The sequence below is a fragment of the Prionailurus viverrinus genome, chromosome D3 (genome assembly GCF_022837055.1).
Source record: "Prionailurus viverrinus isolate Anna chromosome D3, UM_Priviv_1.0, whole genome shotgun sequence".
Lineage (NCBI taxonomy): Eukaryota > Metazoa > Chordata > Mammalia > Carnivora > Felidae > Prionailurus > Prionailurus viverrinus.
This window is the reverse complement of record NC_062572.1, coordinates 85012613-85028922: the sequence shown is the minus strand read 5'-3', so window position 1 is coordinate 85028922 and position 16310 is coordinate 85012613. Positions and strand designations below refer to the sequence as shown.

General features: G+C 35.6%; 1 protein-coding gene across 4 annotated transcripts in view; it reads left to right on the top strand.

Moving 5' to 3' along the window:
* Positions 1–16310, top strand: part of CDH19 (cadherin 19) — a 136627-nt gene that overhangs the window by 82609 nt on the left and 37708 nt on the right. For all 4 annotated transcript variants that reach the window (XM_047828706.1, XM_047828705.1, XM_047828707.1 and 1 more), the window contains exons 9-11: positions 6367–6548; positions 7076–7329; positions 12657–12778. In XM_047828706.1, coding sequence (XP_047684662.1) covers positions 6367–6548; positions 7076–7329; positions 12657–12778 — 558 coding nt within the window. The remainder of the gene's footprint in view (positions 1–6366; positions 6549–7075; positions 7330–12656; positions 12779–16310) is intronic.

Below are 16310 nucleotides of genomic sequence, written 5' to 3'. Positions count from 1 at the left end.
AACCTGGATTGCTTTTTGTCCCTTTACATAATATATTCATAGGTTCTGGGGTATTAGAACACGGGTATTTTGAGGAATTCATTTTTCTACCTACTACAAGTGATGATTTCAAATGGTAATTATTTTTTATGTTTTATGTTATCTTTATTCACTATATTTAGACTAAGAACAGGAAAAAAAATTTGCCCATTTCTATATTCACCTATGATTTATATTACATATACGTATATGAAATTTCACATGTAATAGAGATCATATGGTATTTGTCTTTTTCTGACTTATTTCACTTAGTATAATGCCCTTGAGACCCGTTCATATTGTTGCAAATGACAAGATTTTATTATTTTTTGTGGCTGAGTAATATTCTAGTGTGTGTGTTTGTGTGTGTGTGTGTGTGTGTGTGTGTGTGTGTGTTTGTCTGTCTGTCATAATTTCTTTACCCTTTCATCCATTGATGGACACTTAAGTTTCCACATCTTGGCTATTGTGAATAATAATGCAATAAACATGGGAGTGCAGCTATCTTTTCTAATTAGTGTTTTCATTTTCTTTGGCTAAATATCCAGAAGTGGTATTACTTGATTGTATTATATTTCTATTTTTAATATTTTAAGACACCTTCATACTGTTTTCCATTACTCTTTTCCATAATGGCTGCACCAATATACATTCCCACCGACAGTGCACAAGGGTTCCTTTTTCTCCACATCCTCACCAACACTTGTTATTTCTTGTCTTTTGAATAGTAGCCATTCTAACAGGGATGAGGTCATATTTCAGTGTGATTTTGATTTGAATTTCCCTGATCATTAATGATATCAAGCATCTTTTCATGTACCTGTTAGCCATCTGTATGCATTCTTTGGAAGAATGTCTATTCAGATATTCTGCCCATTTTTAATATTATCATTATTAGTATTAGTAATAGTACTAGCATTTGATATTGAGTTGTACGAGTTTCTGTATGTTTTGGATATTAGCCTCTTATCAGATGTATGATTTGCAAATATTTCCTCCCTTTCAGTAAGTTGCTTTTTCATCCTTTTGATGGTTTACTTTGCTGGGCAGAATTTTTTTAGTGTGTTATAGCCCACTTATTATTTTTTTTTCTTTTCTTGCTTTTGCTTTTCGTATCAGGATAAAAAAAGCATCACCGAGACTATGCTGAGGAGCTTGTTGCCTGTTTTCTCCTAGGAGTTTTATGGTTCCAGGTCTTAGTTCAAGTGTTGAATACATTTTTAGTTATTTTTGGGGTATGGTGCAAGACAATGGTCCAGTTTCATTCCTTTGCATTTGGTTATCCAATTTTCCTAACACCATTTATTAAGGAGACTGACATTTTCTTATTGCATATTCTTGGCTTCTTTGTCATAAATTAACTGACCATGCATGTATAATATGTGTAGTTATTTTTTACTTATGTATTATGAATATGCCAAACCTGCTCTGATAATTCAAGTACTGAATACAAGCTAAATCATTTGGTATGCTCCAGAAGGGATTTCTTCTGAAATTCTTAGGAGAAATTCTTTTTTTTTTTTTTAAAGAAGTTCTTCCCACCCCCTCCCCAGGGCATTCTGTCCTACCTACAGAAATACATTTACAAGCAATTCTGGAAATCATGACCAATTATCATGATAGGAAAAATGCATATGCATGTGTCAAAGAGAAAAGTAGATCAAACACACACATACAAATGCACACCCCCCCAACCCCCCCCCCCCCAACACACACACACACACACACACACACACACATGCAGATACTGTGCAATTCAGCTATTTTGTGCCAGGCCCAGAGTTAGCAGATCTTCTGAATTTTCAAGAAACATTAGACAGGCCCCTGGGTAAAAAGACGATGAGCATTTTCTGTGTGTGACAAAAATCTTAAAGTGCGTAAATGTGATGCACCTTTTAAAGTGTCTGAAGACAGGGGCACCTGGGTAGCTCAGTCGGTTAAGCACGGGACTTTGGCTCAGGTCATAACCTCAGGATTTGTAAGTTTGAGCCCTGTGTTGGCCTCTGTGCTGACAGCTCAGAGCCTGGAGCCTGCTTCACATTCTGTGTCCCTCTCTCTCTGCCCCTCCCCCACTTGCACTCTGTCTCTCTCAAAAAATGAATAAACATTAAAAAAATTACAGAAATATTACATATCTGAATGCTTATTTGTATGCTGTTTTCATATTTAACATTTTCAGTGTAATGCCATTTTTAAAAATAAAAATCATATATATTTAATGTATACAGCACGATGGTTTTTCTCATGTTTATTTATTTATTTGAGAGAAAGAGTGTGAGCAGGGGAGGTGCAGAGACCGAGGGGGGTACAGAGGATCTGAAGTGGGCTCCACGCTGATCGCAGAGAGCCTGACATGGGGCTCAAACTCACGAACCATGAGATCCTGACCTGAGCCAAAGTCAGATGCTTAACCAACTGGGCCAACAGGGAACCCCAATGTGATGTTTTGATCTCATATGCATAGTGACATAATTATTACAGTCAAACTAATTACCCATCTACTCACATCATTCCCTCGTGTGCAAGTGTGTGGTAAGAGTGCCCAAGGTGTTCTCAGAAAATTCCTGTTATACAGTATAGTATTATTGGCTGTAGTCACCTTGCCATATACTAGATTTTTTTTAATACACTAGATTTTTAAATGTATTCATCCTACATAATTGCAAATCCAACCATTTGAGCAGCACCTCCTTGGTCCTTTGAGTCCATGAAACAGCTCCTCCTTAGATGGAATTTAGGAAGCAGGGCAATAGTTTGTGACTTTCTTCTCCCTGTTATGTACGTGATTATCTCTACAAAGTGTGGGTCCTAAAGACAAGAAGATTGTGGGTAATTCTATTTGAAACACGCAGGACTTGACAAAAATGATTCTCAACTAATAAATGTAGAAAAATAGTAGGTTAACGTGTGGAATACATCTCGTCTGTGTTTTAGCCAGATGAAGGGAAAATCACAAGTTCAAGACTCCAGAAGGCAGAACTCAAAGGGATTTTTATTGAGACTAAACGCCCTTCAAACTTCTCCCGCCATCCTTATTTCTTTTAATTTTTCTCAACTTTAATTTTGTTTATATATATATATATATATATATATATATATTTTTCGTTGTGCATATGTAATTATATAACTGTTATATATAATATATAACTATATATAATACAAAACAATGTGTATATATATAACCATATATAATCTGTATTAACATTGATAAACATAACATAAATAACAATGTATATATACGTATAGTTTATATATATCCAAATGAACTAGAACATTTGAAATAGTTTTTAAAATGTTTGTAGATACCCAGAATCCTCGTGTAAGGTGATAACATTACTACGTTCACATTTGAGTGTAGGTGAACATGATTCTAGTACCATAAAGTTACCTCACTCTTTAAACAGCTTTCTCTATTTCTTTCCCACACCATAGTCATGCGAAAATATGTGTGTTGACTGGTCTCCTTACTCTTGTTCAGGCTGCTTTCCGTAATTGGAATCCCATTGCCCTCGTCTGATCCATTGCCCTCGTCTGAACGTAACTATGTCGTATCTCCTCTGATATGCCCAATCTTCCCTGACCTTTCAATCAAGGGCGTCCACTCGGCCCACTAATTACTATCAGCATTCACACTGTGATGGGTGCTGTTGTTTTCATCTAAAAAACAAAGTAAAATAAAATAAAATAAATACATTATTGACTCCACTGCCGTATCCATCTAATCATGCTTCATTTTCTTTCCTTTAGAGAAGATAAGTTTTAAAGAGTTATCCAATGCATCATCCTATTTACTGTCTTTTAAACTCTCTGGAGCCCGCTCCAGTCAAGGCTTTACCCGTACTACTTAGCCTAACGGATCTGGTCAATTCTATCAATATCTATGTGCAGCTAAATCCAATCAATTCTCAGTCCTAATATAGTTTGATTTCTCAGCAGCATTTGACAGCGGTTGCTCTATCCTTATATGCTTTTTCTTCTGTCTTCCTAGTCACTTTTAACAATCTTCTTTGCCTTCTTTTCATCTCTGCATACTTTAAGCTTTGGTGTATTTCTGGTACCAAGCCCTAGGGCCTCATTTCTCTTCCCTTCAGAGTCACTCCTTTGTGTTTCCCTATAGCCACCTGACTTTAGATGCCGCTTCTATGCTGACAACTCCCAAATATATAACTTTAGTATGAACCTCTCCTGTGAACCCCAGATTTGTATATCCAACTATCTACTCAATATCTTGATTTAGAAGTTATATACATTTAAACTGGACATATATTTGACTTCCTGGTCATACCTGCCTCCTCCTCTAACCCTCTTTTTACAGATTTTCCCCAGCCTTCATATCGCTCAGGGCAAAATCTCACCCATTCAATTCTAATTCAATTCAATTCAACTGATCCAACTCAGATTGCACTGGGTCAAATTTAGGTCAATTCTAATTTCTAACCCAGAGTGAAATGATGATCAATCCTGCATGATTTTCAATATTCTGTGAGCGCGCGCGCGCGCACACACACACACACACACACACACACACACACACACAAATGTACACACATACAATATCTCCTGATAATAGAAACTTACTTTGTTTAAGATTTTGAAAGTCACCTTCCCTTCTGTTCTTTCTCATATCCAAAACTCAATCCTCTGCAGATCCGTTTGGCTCTACCTTTTAAAAATATCCATAATCTGAACATTTCTCACCAACTTCCATTTGCAACCTTCAATCATACCACCCTCTTAATCTGGCCCCCATCTAGCCTCTCTGCTTCTACCTTTGTTCCCCTCTGCTCTACTCTCAGCAAGACTTTAGTGATCTTGTCGAAATGCATACCAGATCATAGCACTTAAACGTTTTACCGCGTCACAAAGAAACAGTCAGAGGCCTTCATATAACCTCCATTGTCCTAAATAATCTGCCATCATCCAGTCTTGTTCCATTACATCTGGGAGCTCTTGTGTTAGCGCTCTAGCCCTTGCTTGTGGACAAACCAACACCAAGCAACTGACCTACTCTCGGTCACTGGCTTGGTGGCCTTTTGGCTTGCTCTTCCCTCTTCCTGAAATTATATTTTCTCAACTATACATTTTCCCGCAGCGGAGGGGAAAAAAAAACACTGCAGCACAATTAAGCTGTTACTTCCTGAAAATAGTAAAAGTATTGACACCTTTTAAATCACATTTCTCCCATGCCAAAAAAATAAACAAAAAGGGAAGGACAATCTCACAAGGCAATCTGTGAAGTGACTTGCTCTATACGTCTAAAAAAATCAAGAATCTGTTTTTTTCATTTTTTTTAACGTTTATTTTTGAGAGGGAGAGAGAGAAGGACAGAGCACAAGACAGACACAGAATCCGAAGCAGGCTCCAGGCTCTGAGCTGTCAGCACAGAGCCCAACGTGGGGCTCAAACTCACAAACTATGAGATCATGACCTGAGCCTAAGTCGGGCACCAAACTGACTGAGCCACTCAGGCACCCCCAAAAGACAAGAATCTCTTTAAAGAAACATTCTATTACATGCTCTTTTTAAAATTCTACAAAGTTTCATTCTTTAGAATATTGACATATATGATTATTTCTCACATTTTAACAGAAATCACAAATAATAATTTACAAATAGCTAACTCCTTATCAGTTTTATGCAAGTCAATTCTGAAAAATAAACAGAGCTCAATTACTTATATTTATATCTATGTATTTCAAATATAACTGCCATTGTTTTCACATGACCAAAACCATAGGGTCATGTGACTCCAGCATGGTTGTCTTACCACATCCACTCACCGACTCCCATGGATCTATCTTTTTTGTTTGTTTGTTTTCATTTCCACTATGGCCAATGCACTCAGGCTCAGAATGTAAAAATCAAACTATTACACTTAGAGTTCACTTATTTGTTTTAGGCTTTTCCAACTTTAATCCACACTTACATTTACTGATAACTTTAGATATCAGAGAATGTTTGAGTGAAATTGAAAACTCTTTTTATCAATTCGGATGGTTGAAGGATATAATAAAAAAATAAATTCAAAACTATTGACGAAGTATGCATGTGGATAGAAATTTGGAAATTATATGTACTGGTGTTAGGACTTCCAAGGGTATATTTGAGAGAAAATAATAGATGCTCAAGTAGGATATTAGGGAAAATAAAATACAGATTACAAAAATAAAGTATAGATAGCCCAATAGATCGATTGATAGATATTGATTAAAAAAAAAAAAAACAAGTGACTGGTGGAAAGTGAGGATATGGGTTTTCTCATAGTCCACACACACAAAAAAGGTGCTATATTCGGGAGTTTCTGATATTTATTATTTGTGTGATATCTCTTGAATTTTGCTTTTAAAGGTTTTTACCGTTTGACTGTCTCTGAAGCTGCACCCACTGGGACTTCTATAGGAAAAATCATGGCATATGATAATGACATTGGAGACAATGCAGAAATGGATTACAGCATTGAAGATGATTCTCAAACATTTGACATAATTACTAATAATGAGACACAAGAAGGAATAGTGATATTAAAAAAGGTAGCTGTATGGACAATATTTACTTTGCAGCATAATACAAATTCAAATCAGAAATACATGAAATCATTTTGTTTAGCCAGTTATTGCTTTATTAAGTAATTGAAATGAGAACCTGTGATTTATGATTTAGGGAGCAAAGGAGCTTAGAGAAGAGAGAGAGTTACTGCAGACTCTCAAATTACTCAAAGAACAGTCTTTTTTTAAATTTTTTTAAAGATTTTTAAAGGACAAACTTTTGTGAAAGACTTAAATGAATTCTCAATTCCGTAAGAAATTTATGAACAGAAAAGTATAATTTTAATCCTAAATTAAAAACAGAGCTATTATTCCAAAACATTAGATGTAAATAACAAAACACGTGGCAGGATTTGCTATGCAGCTGCTTAATGATACTCTCAGAGGGATCCTACCAACTACCCAAAGAGCAAAACCTAACTAGAGACTTAATAACCCAAACTTTTTTTTTCTAAGTAATGACTTAGGTTACTGAAGCCATTTCTTCTTGTGTACGCTGTATTTCTTTGTAGAAAGTGGATTTTGAGCACCAGAATGACTATCGTATTAGAGCAAATGTTAAAAACCGCCACGTTGATAAGCAGCTCCTGAAATACCATGTGGAAGCTTCCAGCACCCTCATTAAGGTCCAGGTGGAGGACGAAGATGAGCCTCCTGTTTTCCTCCTCCCATATTACCTATTTGAAGTCTTCGAAGGCAGACCGCATGGATCATTCGTAGGCACGGTCTCTGCCACTGATCCGGATCAGAAGAACTCTCCTATCAGGTATGTTTGGAAGGCTAGTTCTGGCTTCCTAAATGAGTGAATCCAAGTTAGCTTGAAGATAAAATTTCACACAAATGTAACAGAGATGAATCTCTCTTTCTCTTCTTGGTACTTTTCAAATTCGCAACAGTTTAACCTTGTGAAAACAGGGAGCTCACTATTGATAAAGTTGCAGTGAAATAAGCAACTGCAGTTGTGCAAGAAATAGGCAATCCCCAACCAAACTTCAATGCGATCTGCTCTATTGATTGGGGGCAAGTAGGTGAGGGAAAAGAAACCATTGACTGCATCAGTTCAGAAGCAAAGCCGATGACCTATGGTCCATTCAAATACTATTTAATTTGGGACGCCTGGGTGGCTCAATCGGTTAAGCATCAGACTCTTGATCTCTGCTCAGGTCATGATCTCATGGTTCATGAGATCTAGCCCCGTGTCAGGTTCTGTGCCGACAGTGTGGAGACTGCTTGGGATTCTCTCTCCCTCTGAAAATAAATAAATAAACTTATAAAAAAATAAAAAAATATATTATTTAATTTATTTTCCAAAATTGAGAAAGCCTTCACAGGATACCACTTAAAGTAGTAAAAATGAAATCAGTCCAATCAGTTAGAAATAAATATTAAACAGTATTTGCCATCTATTAAACTAGTCTATTTTCAGGTACTATACCTTCATTTTTTTCCCCAGTATTTGTGCTGTAAGCCTCGTTAGACAAAACAACAACAACAACAACAACAACAACAACAAAACCTGTTACATGTTTCCTTCCACCACCTTCCCTTACTCATCTGCTTTCAACTCTTCACAGTTCAGAGAATTATACAAACTTCCATGTACTTAGTAGATGCTGGTTACTGCTTTGCACTTTGTAGGGGCTATGATACAAAGAAGAAACTTCTTGAGAAAGAGGAATGCTCCCACTTTTCCACTGTAATCCCTAACACTGCCTTCTAATATGTCGATATAGTTCTTATTTAGTAATAGTAGTTTGAGTTATAAATGTAAGTATATATGTGGTGTTACTTATATGTGTATACAGTTATACCCAGTAAAGGAATGTAGATGTTTTTAGAAGTAATATATCTATTCACCTACATATTGTTCTTTTGAGAATACTGAAGAATACATAACTCTAGAAAATGCTTTAAGGATCAAGATATTTATATATCATAATTTATAATAAGTGTTGGAAACAATGATCTAATTGTAATGGTATAATTAAGGCAATGGATGATAAATGCTTGACAGTGATGCTTATGAACATAGCTAAAAACATTGCATGTGGGAGAGGGGCAGAAAGAGAGAGAGACAGAGGGAGGGAGGGAGGGAGGGAGAGAGAGAATCGCAAGCAGGCTCTGCATCGATACCATAAACATAAAACTCGATCTCACAAACTGAGATCATGACCTGCTCCAAAATCAAGAGTCAGATACTTAACTGACCGAGCTAGCCAGGCACCCCAAAAGACTATCATTTAATGTCTCTAATGGATATTCTTTCATTTAGAGGTACCTTTTAAATAAGACTGCTTTTCATATGTTTGTTAGGATGAAAATAGCCCCTTGAACGCATTTCAGTTGGTACTCATCCTTTTCTTTCTTTCTTTCTTTCTTTCTTTCTTTCTTTCTTTCTTTCTAAGCACAATGTCCAAAAAAATGTTTGGAATCAAATACTAAATGATTTCAAGTTGAGTTTTAATGGGGTACATCTTCCTTAATACTCATCCCATGGCAAGCCATATGGATGCCAAAGGAAATGATAGGGCATTCTATTTTCCCCCCAGCAGTGAGTGTTCCATTGTTTGGAGGAAAGAAATTAACACATAGTAAACAGATTAAATTATACATAATTCCAATAACTCGTATTACTTAGTTTTCCTTCCATGTAGGAATTACCTGTTATTTCTCTGAAGGGTGGAGATTCCCAGGCCCAGTTTCAACAAGTATTGGGTGAGATAACTGGCTTAACAAATTGTTCTTGCCAGGTTGTCATTATTAAGGACAGAAAAGCTTGCGAAAATGTGCCTTGATATAAATTACAATAATAAGTTATGTGGTAAATGTTTAAGAAAAACCAGGGTGCACGTATGAAGAAAGAATGTATAAATTAGACCTGAAAGGCGGGTGATGCTGTTGTTTTAAGGGGCCTCGTGTGCTAGGAATTAGAGTCCAGAAATTGTCTGTGATAACATTTCTACCCCAAAATTAATGAAGAACTTCATAAGGAATTTCCCTTAGGATTTTCATTTTTATCCCTAAGACTATGTATTACCGTATTGTTTAGAGTCCACATATAGGGAATGTACCCTTTTGCCACTTCTGTGTATGACTCATTCTTTGGACATTATTGAAGTTTCCTTTTAACTGAACCCATGGTCAAAATTTGATATATTTTATCAATATCACAATGACAGTATATTCTTTTCTGATAGAAAAACAAAAGCAGGTTCAACCCAAAGCAAGCGGGGGTCAGAGGGGAGCAGTGGTGGTGAGGAAGGAAATAAACACAGCAGAAGCAATGACTTTAAAAACAATAGAGAAGGAAACCAAAAACTGATTCTTTCAAATGTTTATTTTTTTTTATTAACATTTATTCATTTTTGAGGGGCAAAGAGAGACAGAGCCTGAGTGGGGAAGGGGCAGAGAGAGAGGGAGACATAGAATCTGAAGCAGGTTCCAGGCTCTGCGCTGTCGGCACAGAACCCAATGCAGGGCTTGAATTCATGGACCCAGAGATCATGACCTGAGCTCTAGTGAGAGGCTTTACTGACTGAGCCACCCAGGCTCCCCTAGAAACTGATTCTTTCAAAGCACCAATACAATTGATCAGTCTTTAGCAAGACAACCAAGTGTGAAAAAAAAAAAGAATGGACAAAAGTTACCATGATCAGAAATGAAAGAGGGAACATAACTATTGTTCCCATAGACATTGAAGGATACTATAGGGAAATACTCTGAACGACTCCAAGCCCCTGAATTCAGACCCATTCCTTGAAATCCCTCCAAGGAAGCTACCGAAATTCAAGTAAAGAGGAAAAACAATCTGAGAAGTTATGTATGTGAAAAACAGGGAGAAACAGGAAGAGCTTTGGGGGTATCCAAGTGTCAGGGGTGTTCTCCTGTGGAAGGGGACTGTCTTTCACGTTTCAGCTGTGCACTAATGGAAGCCCTTAATCCTTGAAACACCCAGGGGAGCTGTAGCCTGGTTGGAAAACTCTGACTTTTGTGTATGGGGTTGGCTATTATGTGTCTCAGTTGCTTTGTCTGTGACGTGGGGATAGTACTTCTTTAGAGCCACGTGAGGATTAAGGACGAGAGACACAGGCATCTGCAGAAGTATGCATGGAACGGGCCATTTGTTTATTCCATTTAGGCAAGAGCTGTTAGCAATGGCAAACTCATGCAGTGACATTTTATTCATTCAGCACTTTTGTAGGAATAAAGAGTTCCATAAAAAGGAATTCTGAAATGAACCAAAGATTGATCTTTTACACATCAAAACTTCACATTTTAAGCTTTTTTAGCTCCAGCTCTTTCTAAAATCCCTTGCACACATCTTTCCTTTCCTGAATGGTATGTATTGGCTATTATTTAAAATGTTACTGATGACTCAAGGTCATCATTTTTAAAATACTTTTATTTGAAAATTTTATTTCAAACATTTAATCGGTTTTATTTGGAATGCATTATTATAGAAACAGGATATTCTAGATGATTAATACAAAATATTAACTGTTAAACTACGGTTGCTTTTTTTTTAATGTTTATTTATTTTTGAGAGAGACAGAGATAGAATGAGAGTGGGTTAGGGGCAGAGAGAGAGGGAGACACAGAATCCAAAGCAGGCTCCAAGCTGTCAGCACAGAACCCGACACGGGGCTTAAACTCACAAGCTGTGAGATCATGACCTGAGCTGAAGTCGGACACTCAACCGACTGAGCCACCCAAGCGCCCCATACGGTTGCTTTTTGTCAGCAAATCTCTTTAGGAGGAAACGTGACCATTTGGGGATATGTAAGTAAATTGCTTATTGAAGGTTTAAAAATGAATAGAGTTAAAACCAAATTCCTCTAAAGCTTAATTCTCTGTAATTTCTATTTTAATTCTCCCCTGAATACTAGTCTACAAATCAGTGTGATATTTTTAGAGACCTGTCAATTCGAGATTAAAATATTCTCATCTCTTGCCACATAATTATGGAAAAACTTACTGATGTCTCATCAAAGTCTTCAGAAATATACATGCAATGAGAAGTCATCACTGAACCCAAGTTATTACTCTTCTTTAATTTTTATTATTAATCATTTGCAAGCAGATAAGACATGCTGAGTACTTCAAAGGCTTCTTTCATTGTCGAGTTTGAGATCATTTTCCAGGCTTTGCATGAGGGAATTTTATCATCTGGCTTCTTTCCATGCATGCTCTAACAACAGCATATTCCATCTATTATCATTACTTTATATGTGTGTATAAATATATGCATATATATGTGTATACATGTATATGTATATATACACATATATATAATTTTTTAAAAAGTATCAGAGTGTTTCCTTTAAACAAACAAACATTTCTCATATGTCAGCAATCAAGTAATTAAAATATGACACACAGATTTAGCAAGCCACTATATGGTGTAGGAAAGAGACTCAGAGCAGCCTAGGGTGAGGATATGCTTTATGTGGCTTCGAGGGAAAAAACAAAGGTTGGCAAGCATTCATCTTTACCCGTTTATTTGGATTTGTTAATTTTGCAAATGAAATTTTCCCATTTATTTATTTACTTTTACGTTTATCTATTTATATTGATAGGGAGAAAGAACAGGGGAGGGACAGAGAAAGAGAGAGAAAGAAAGAGAAAGAGAGAATCCCGAACAGGCTATGCACTGTCAGCGTAAATCCGGACACCGAGCTTGGTGCTGGTCTCGAACCCATGAACTGTGAGATCATGACCTGAGCAGAAATCACGAGTCCAATGCTTAAACCAACCGAACCACCCAGGCGCCCCCTTTTACCATTTATGTTTAACTAAGTCATTCACATATTAAAGTTGTCTTTTGGGAATAAGAATGAATTACATGTGTTTAGATTTAGCGTACATAAGTTCGAACCTGAGACTATTTTAGTTTTTTTTTTTTTTCTTTTTTCCTCACTGAGTTAAATCTTAACTATATTCATGTACCTTTCTAAACACCATTTGGCATTATGTCATTTAGCTATATGGAGCATGCATTTAATTTGTCTTATTGCCTTAAAATAGTTTAAATATCACAGTTCCATAGACAAAATAATAAAATTAAGGAATACTTTTTTGTTGTTGTTGTTGCAGGTATTCTATTACGAGAAGCAAAATGTTCAGTATTGATGACAATGGCACAATAATCACAACCAACGCTCTTGATCGAGAGATTAGTGCTTGGTACAACCTAAGTATCACAGCCACAGAAAAATGTAAGTATTCATTTAGGAACCACACAGTGGTTCACCGAATATTTTAAACCATTCGGTAATCTCCAAATGTAGGGGGAACAGCTAGCTTAAAACGTTGTTGGAATTGGACTTAAATGATACATAATATGTCAAAATTCATATATGTGTATTTTATTTTATTATTTTAGATTACCAATGTCTGTCTATTCCTTTTACAGCTTATGTGTATAGTTACCACTAACTGATTTATTTTGCTTAGCATAATGCCCTCTAGCAGTCAGAGAAAGGCAAATACCATACGATTTCACTCATAGGGGGAGCTTAAGACACAAAACAGATGAACATAGGGCAAAGAAAAAGAAGGAAAGGGAGGCAAATCATAAGCCACAAGAGACTCTTAAGAAAAGAGAATAAACTGAGGGTTGATGGAGGAAGGTGGTGGGGGGAATGGGATAATGGGCAGTAGTCATTAAGGAGGACATTTGTTGGGATGAGCACTGGGTGTTACACGTAAGTGATGAATCACTAGAATTTATTCCTGAAACCAATATTACACTATATGTTAACTAACTAGAATTTAAATTAAAAATATGAAAAAAATATACATATATTTGCCACTAAATACTTTAAGACTTTTTATTATGACAAATTGAATATAATTTTTGCAATTTTTTAACTGGGATATAGTTAATATATATTTTCTGTGGGTCATCTTATAAGTTATGAGTTTAATGAAAATAGAAAGTCTTATGTACATTCCACACAGAAAAAAAAAATATCCACCCTTAAAAAAATTCTTATGGGTGGAAAGAAGTTGGAATTTTATTGCGTAGGAATCTTTCCCTTAGAGCAAATTTTTTTAACTTAGAGAAATGTTTAATTAATGTTCTACGTTATTTTACTACTATCCAAGGAATAGTAAACCTAATGAGTGGGAATTAAAATTTTAAATTTAATGTTATTTAAAACTGACTAGTAATATCATTCCATTTAACCATAATCAGTTTAAACTGACTCTGTTAGTTCACAAGGGGACTATTCTAGAAGTCACATACAGGATGCCCGTGCCTTGTTCTATTTCTGCAGCAAAATGTTCGCTATACTCTTGGACATTAGGGACAGGATAACACTCCAACACAGCCTTTTAGAACTTAGGCATTTAAAAATAATCATATATCAATGAAATTATGAGAAAGATTATGAAGGATTCCAACAACAAACATCCATTGGTACATTGCAAACAGTAACATGTTTCCAAATTAAACACATAGTGAAAGTCGTGTTGATAGTCACATCTTCAGGAATTGGCGGTGACCAGTATTGTTTGTGGTATGGCGTCGTCGTCGTCGTCGTTGTTGTTTTCAGACATAGGTAGATGATTCCATTTTCAGGTTGTAAAAATTAGATAAAATCATCCTAATTTACTGCTTGGATAGTGTCTTCACGATGATCAATTAATTTGTTATTATTAAGTCAAGCATTTTAATTAAAGCTCAAAGGAATAGGTATAATGCAATATAAAAGACTATCAAAATCATTACTTTAATCCAATTGATAGGTTTCCTATAGTTCAGTAAAGAATTAAATTTGTGAATATGAAATGTTCTAGAATGCATCCTTTAACCTGTTTTGCATAATTTTTAATAATCTTGTTTGCCTCTGTGGCTCGTTCTTTTCGAAACCTTTAAACGTATATCTGATTCCTCACTTTATTGAGCAGTTGGCAGGTGATATGGTGGAGTAGAGAGTAGAAAGCGTCTGTTGCCTATTTTTTTGTCTTGCATTGAATAGCTCTATGGCAACACAGCAGGGGAACGGAGTCTGGGTTTTGAATTTTCCATTTAACTTAACAACAAAGGATGAGAAGCAAATGTTACAGGGAATACAAGTCTGCTGCAACAGAAGAAATGCCAAGGCTCTTGGTGTCAGAAAACACAAAGATGCTTATTCTAAACCAAGAAGCTTTTATTCATTGGGCTTTCTGAGAACAAATTATTTATAATATCACTATTTACCAAACTATTGAGGAAAAGAATTCAAATCAGTTCAAGGGGAGAGTGGATAGCTTGGAAAAAATGTGTTTCTCTATAAAATAGTTTTTTTTAGCTACTATAAGAGCATGTTTTAACAAATTGGTAGAACCTGTAGGCTTATTTTATATATAAGGGATAATTTTTGTAAAGATATATCATTTACTTTTTGTTAAATTAGAAGTGCTGCCATGTGAATTATGAGAAAGCAAAATCTTTAAAATAAAATGTATCATGTGTATTCTGAGACATAAAATATTCTAATATTTTATGAAAAAATACAAAAAAGGATGAATGCGCGATGGATATGAAAAGTTTGCAAAATAATCCAATTGAACCAAACCCATTAATTACATGGTTACTTTTAATCAAAAGGATGCCATGAAGATCTCTAAGGAGATATTGTTCGATGTAACTTTTTTGTTGCCCAACCCCCCCCCCCCGCCCTTTTTTTAAGAACATGGAAGTAAATGGTAGCATTACAAAATGAGGCAAAAACAGTACACAAATCTCTGGGTTGCAAGATCACTGCTGTCCATAAAAATTATTAATTCAACATATATATGTATATTCACATATATACTACAGAGTATATTATCTAATCAATTTAATTATGTCACGGCATACATACTGTGTTCAGAGGTGATATCCCAAGATTCAGTGCCCGGCACAATGGAAGTAATCTTATAAACTGTTCCTCCTTACCAGCTCATCAACAGGTTTCACCTTATTAAGGAAAATAGTGGCTCCAAATGTTCTATGTAATGTACTTTTATGTATGTGTGTAGGTGTGTACGCATTTAATATTCAGGCAATAAAACTATTTCAATTGATAGTTTACAGTATTACTTATCACACAGGTTTACACTAAGGGCCATAGATATTATAATGGTGTGTGTGTGTATATGTGTGTGTGTGTGTATATATATATATATATATATATATATATATATATAGTAGGGAAAATAAAGAGGCAGTGACAATGGCTATAAAAACTGGGTACCATTTGTGATTCACAAGGAAAAAAAATGATAGCTTTGTCATGTTGTATCTTTAGATATTTGTTTATAAAACCTATATTTTGCAAAATGGTTGTGAGTATTGTTGACTACTCAGGAATTATATTTTATTAAATACATTACTTTTATAATGACATATGCATATACACCTTGTGTGAAAGTACATTTAGTAGCACTTTTATGGCTCTTAATAAAAAATTGAGGCCACTTTATTCCTATTTCACAGAAGACAAATCTGAAACTGCAGTTTATTTGCCCAACTGCTAAATGATGAAGCCAGGGACCGATCACCATTAGATCTTATTCCCAAGCCTATGTCTAAATCTCATGCCACACTAGGTAGGCCATACTGTCTCTTACTGAGAACATGAAAAATGGTACTTGCTCTCAGTATTTTCTGATGTAAATATATGCACAGTAATCTCGATCAAATTTGATTTTTTTCATTTTTACTCTTAAAAAAATAAAGTTTAGGGACGCCTGGGTGGCTCACTGAGTTAAGGG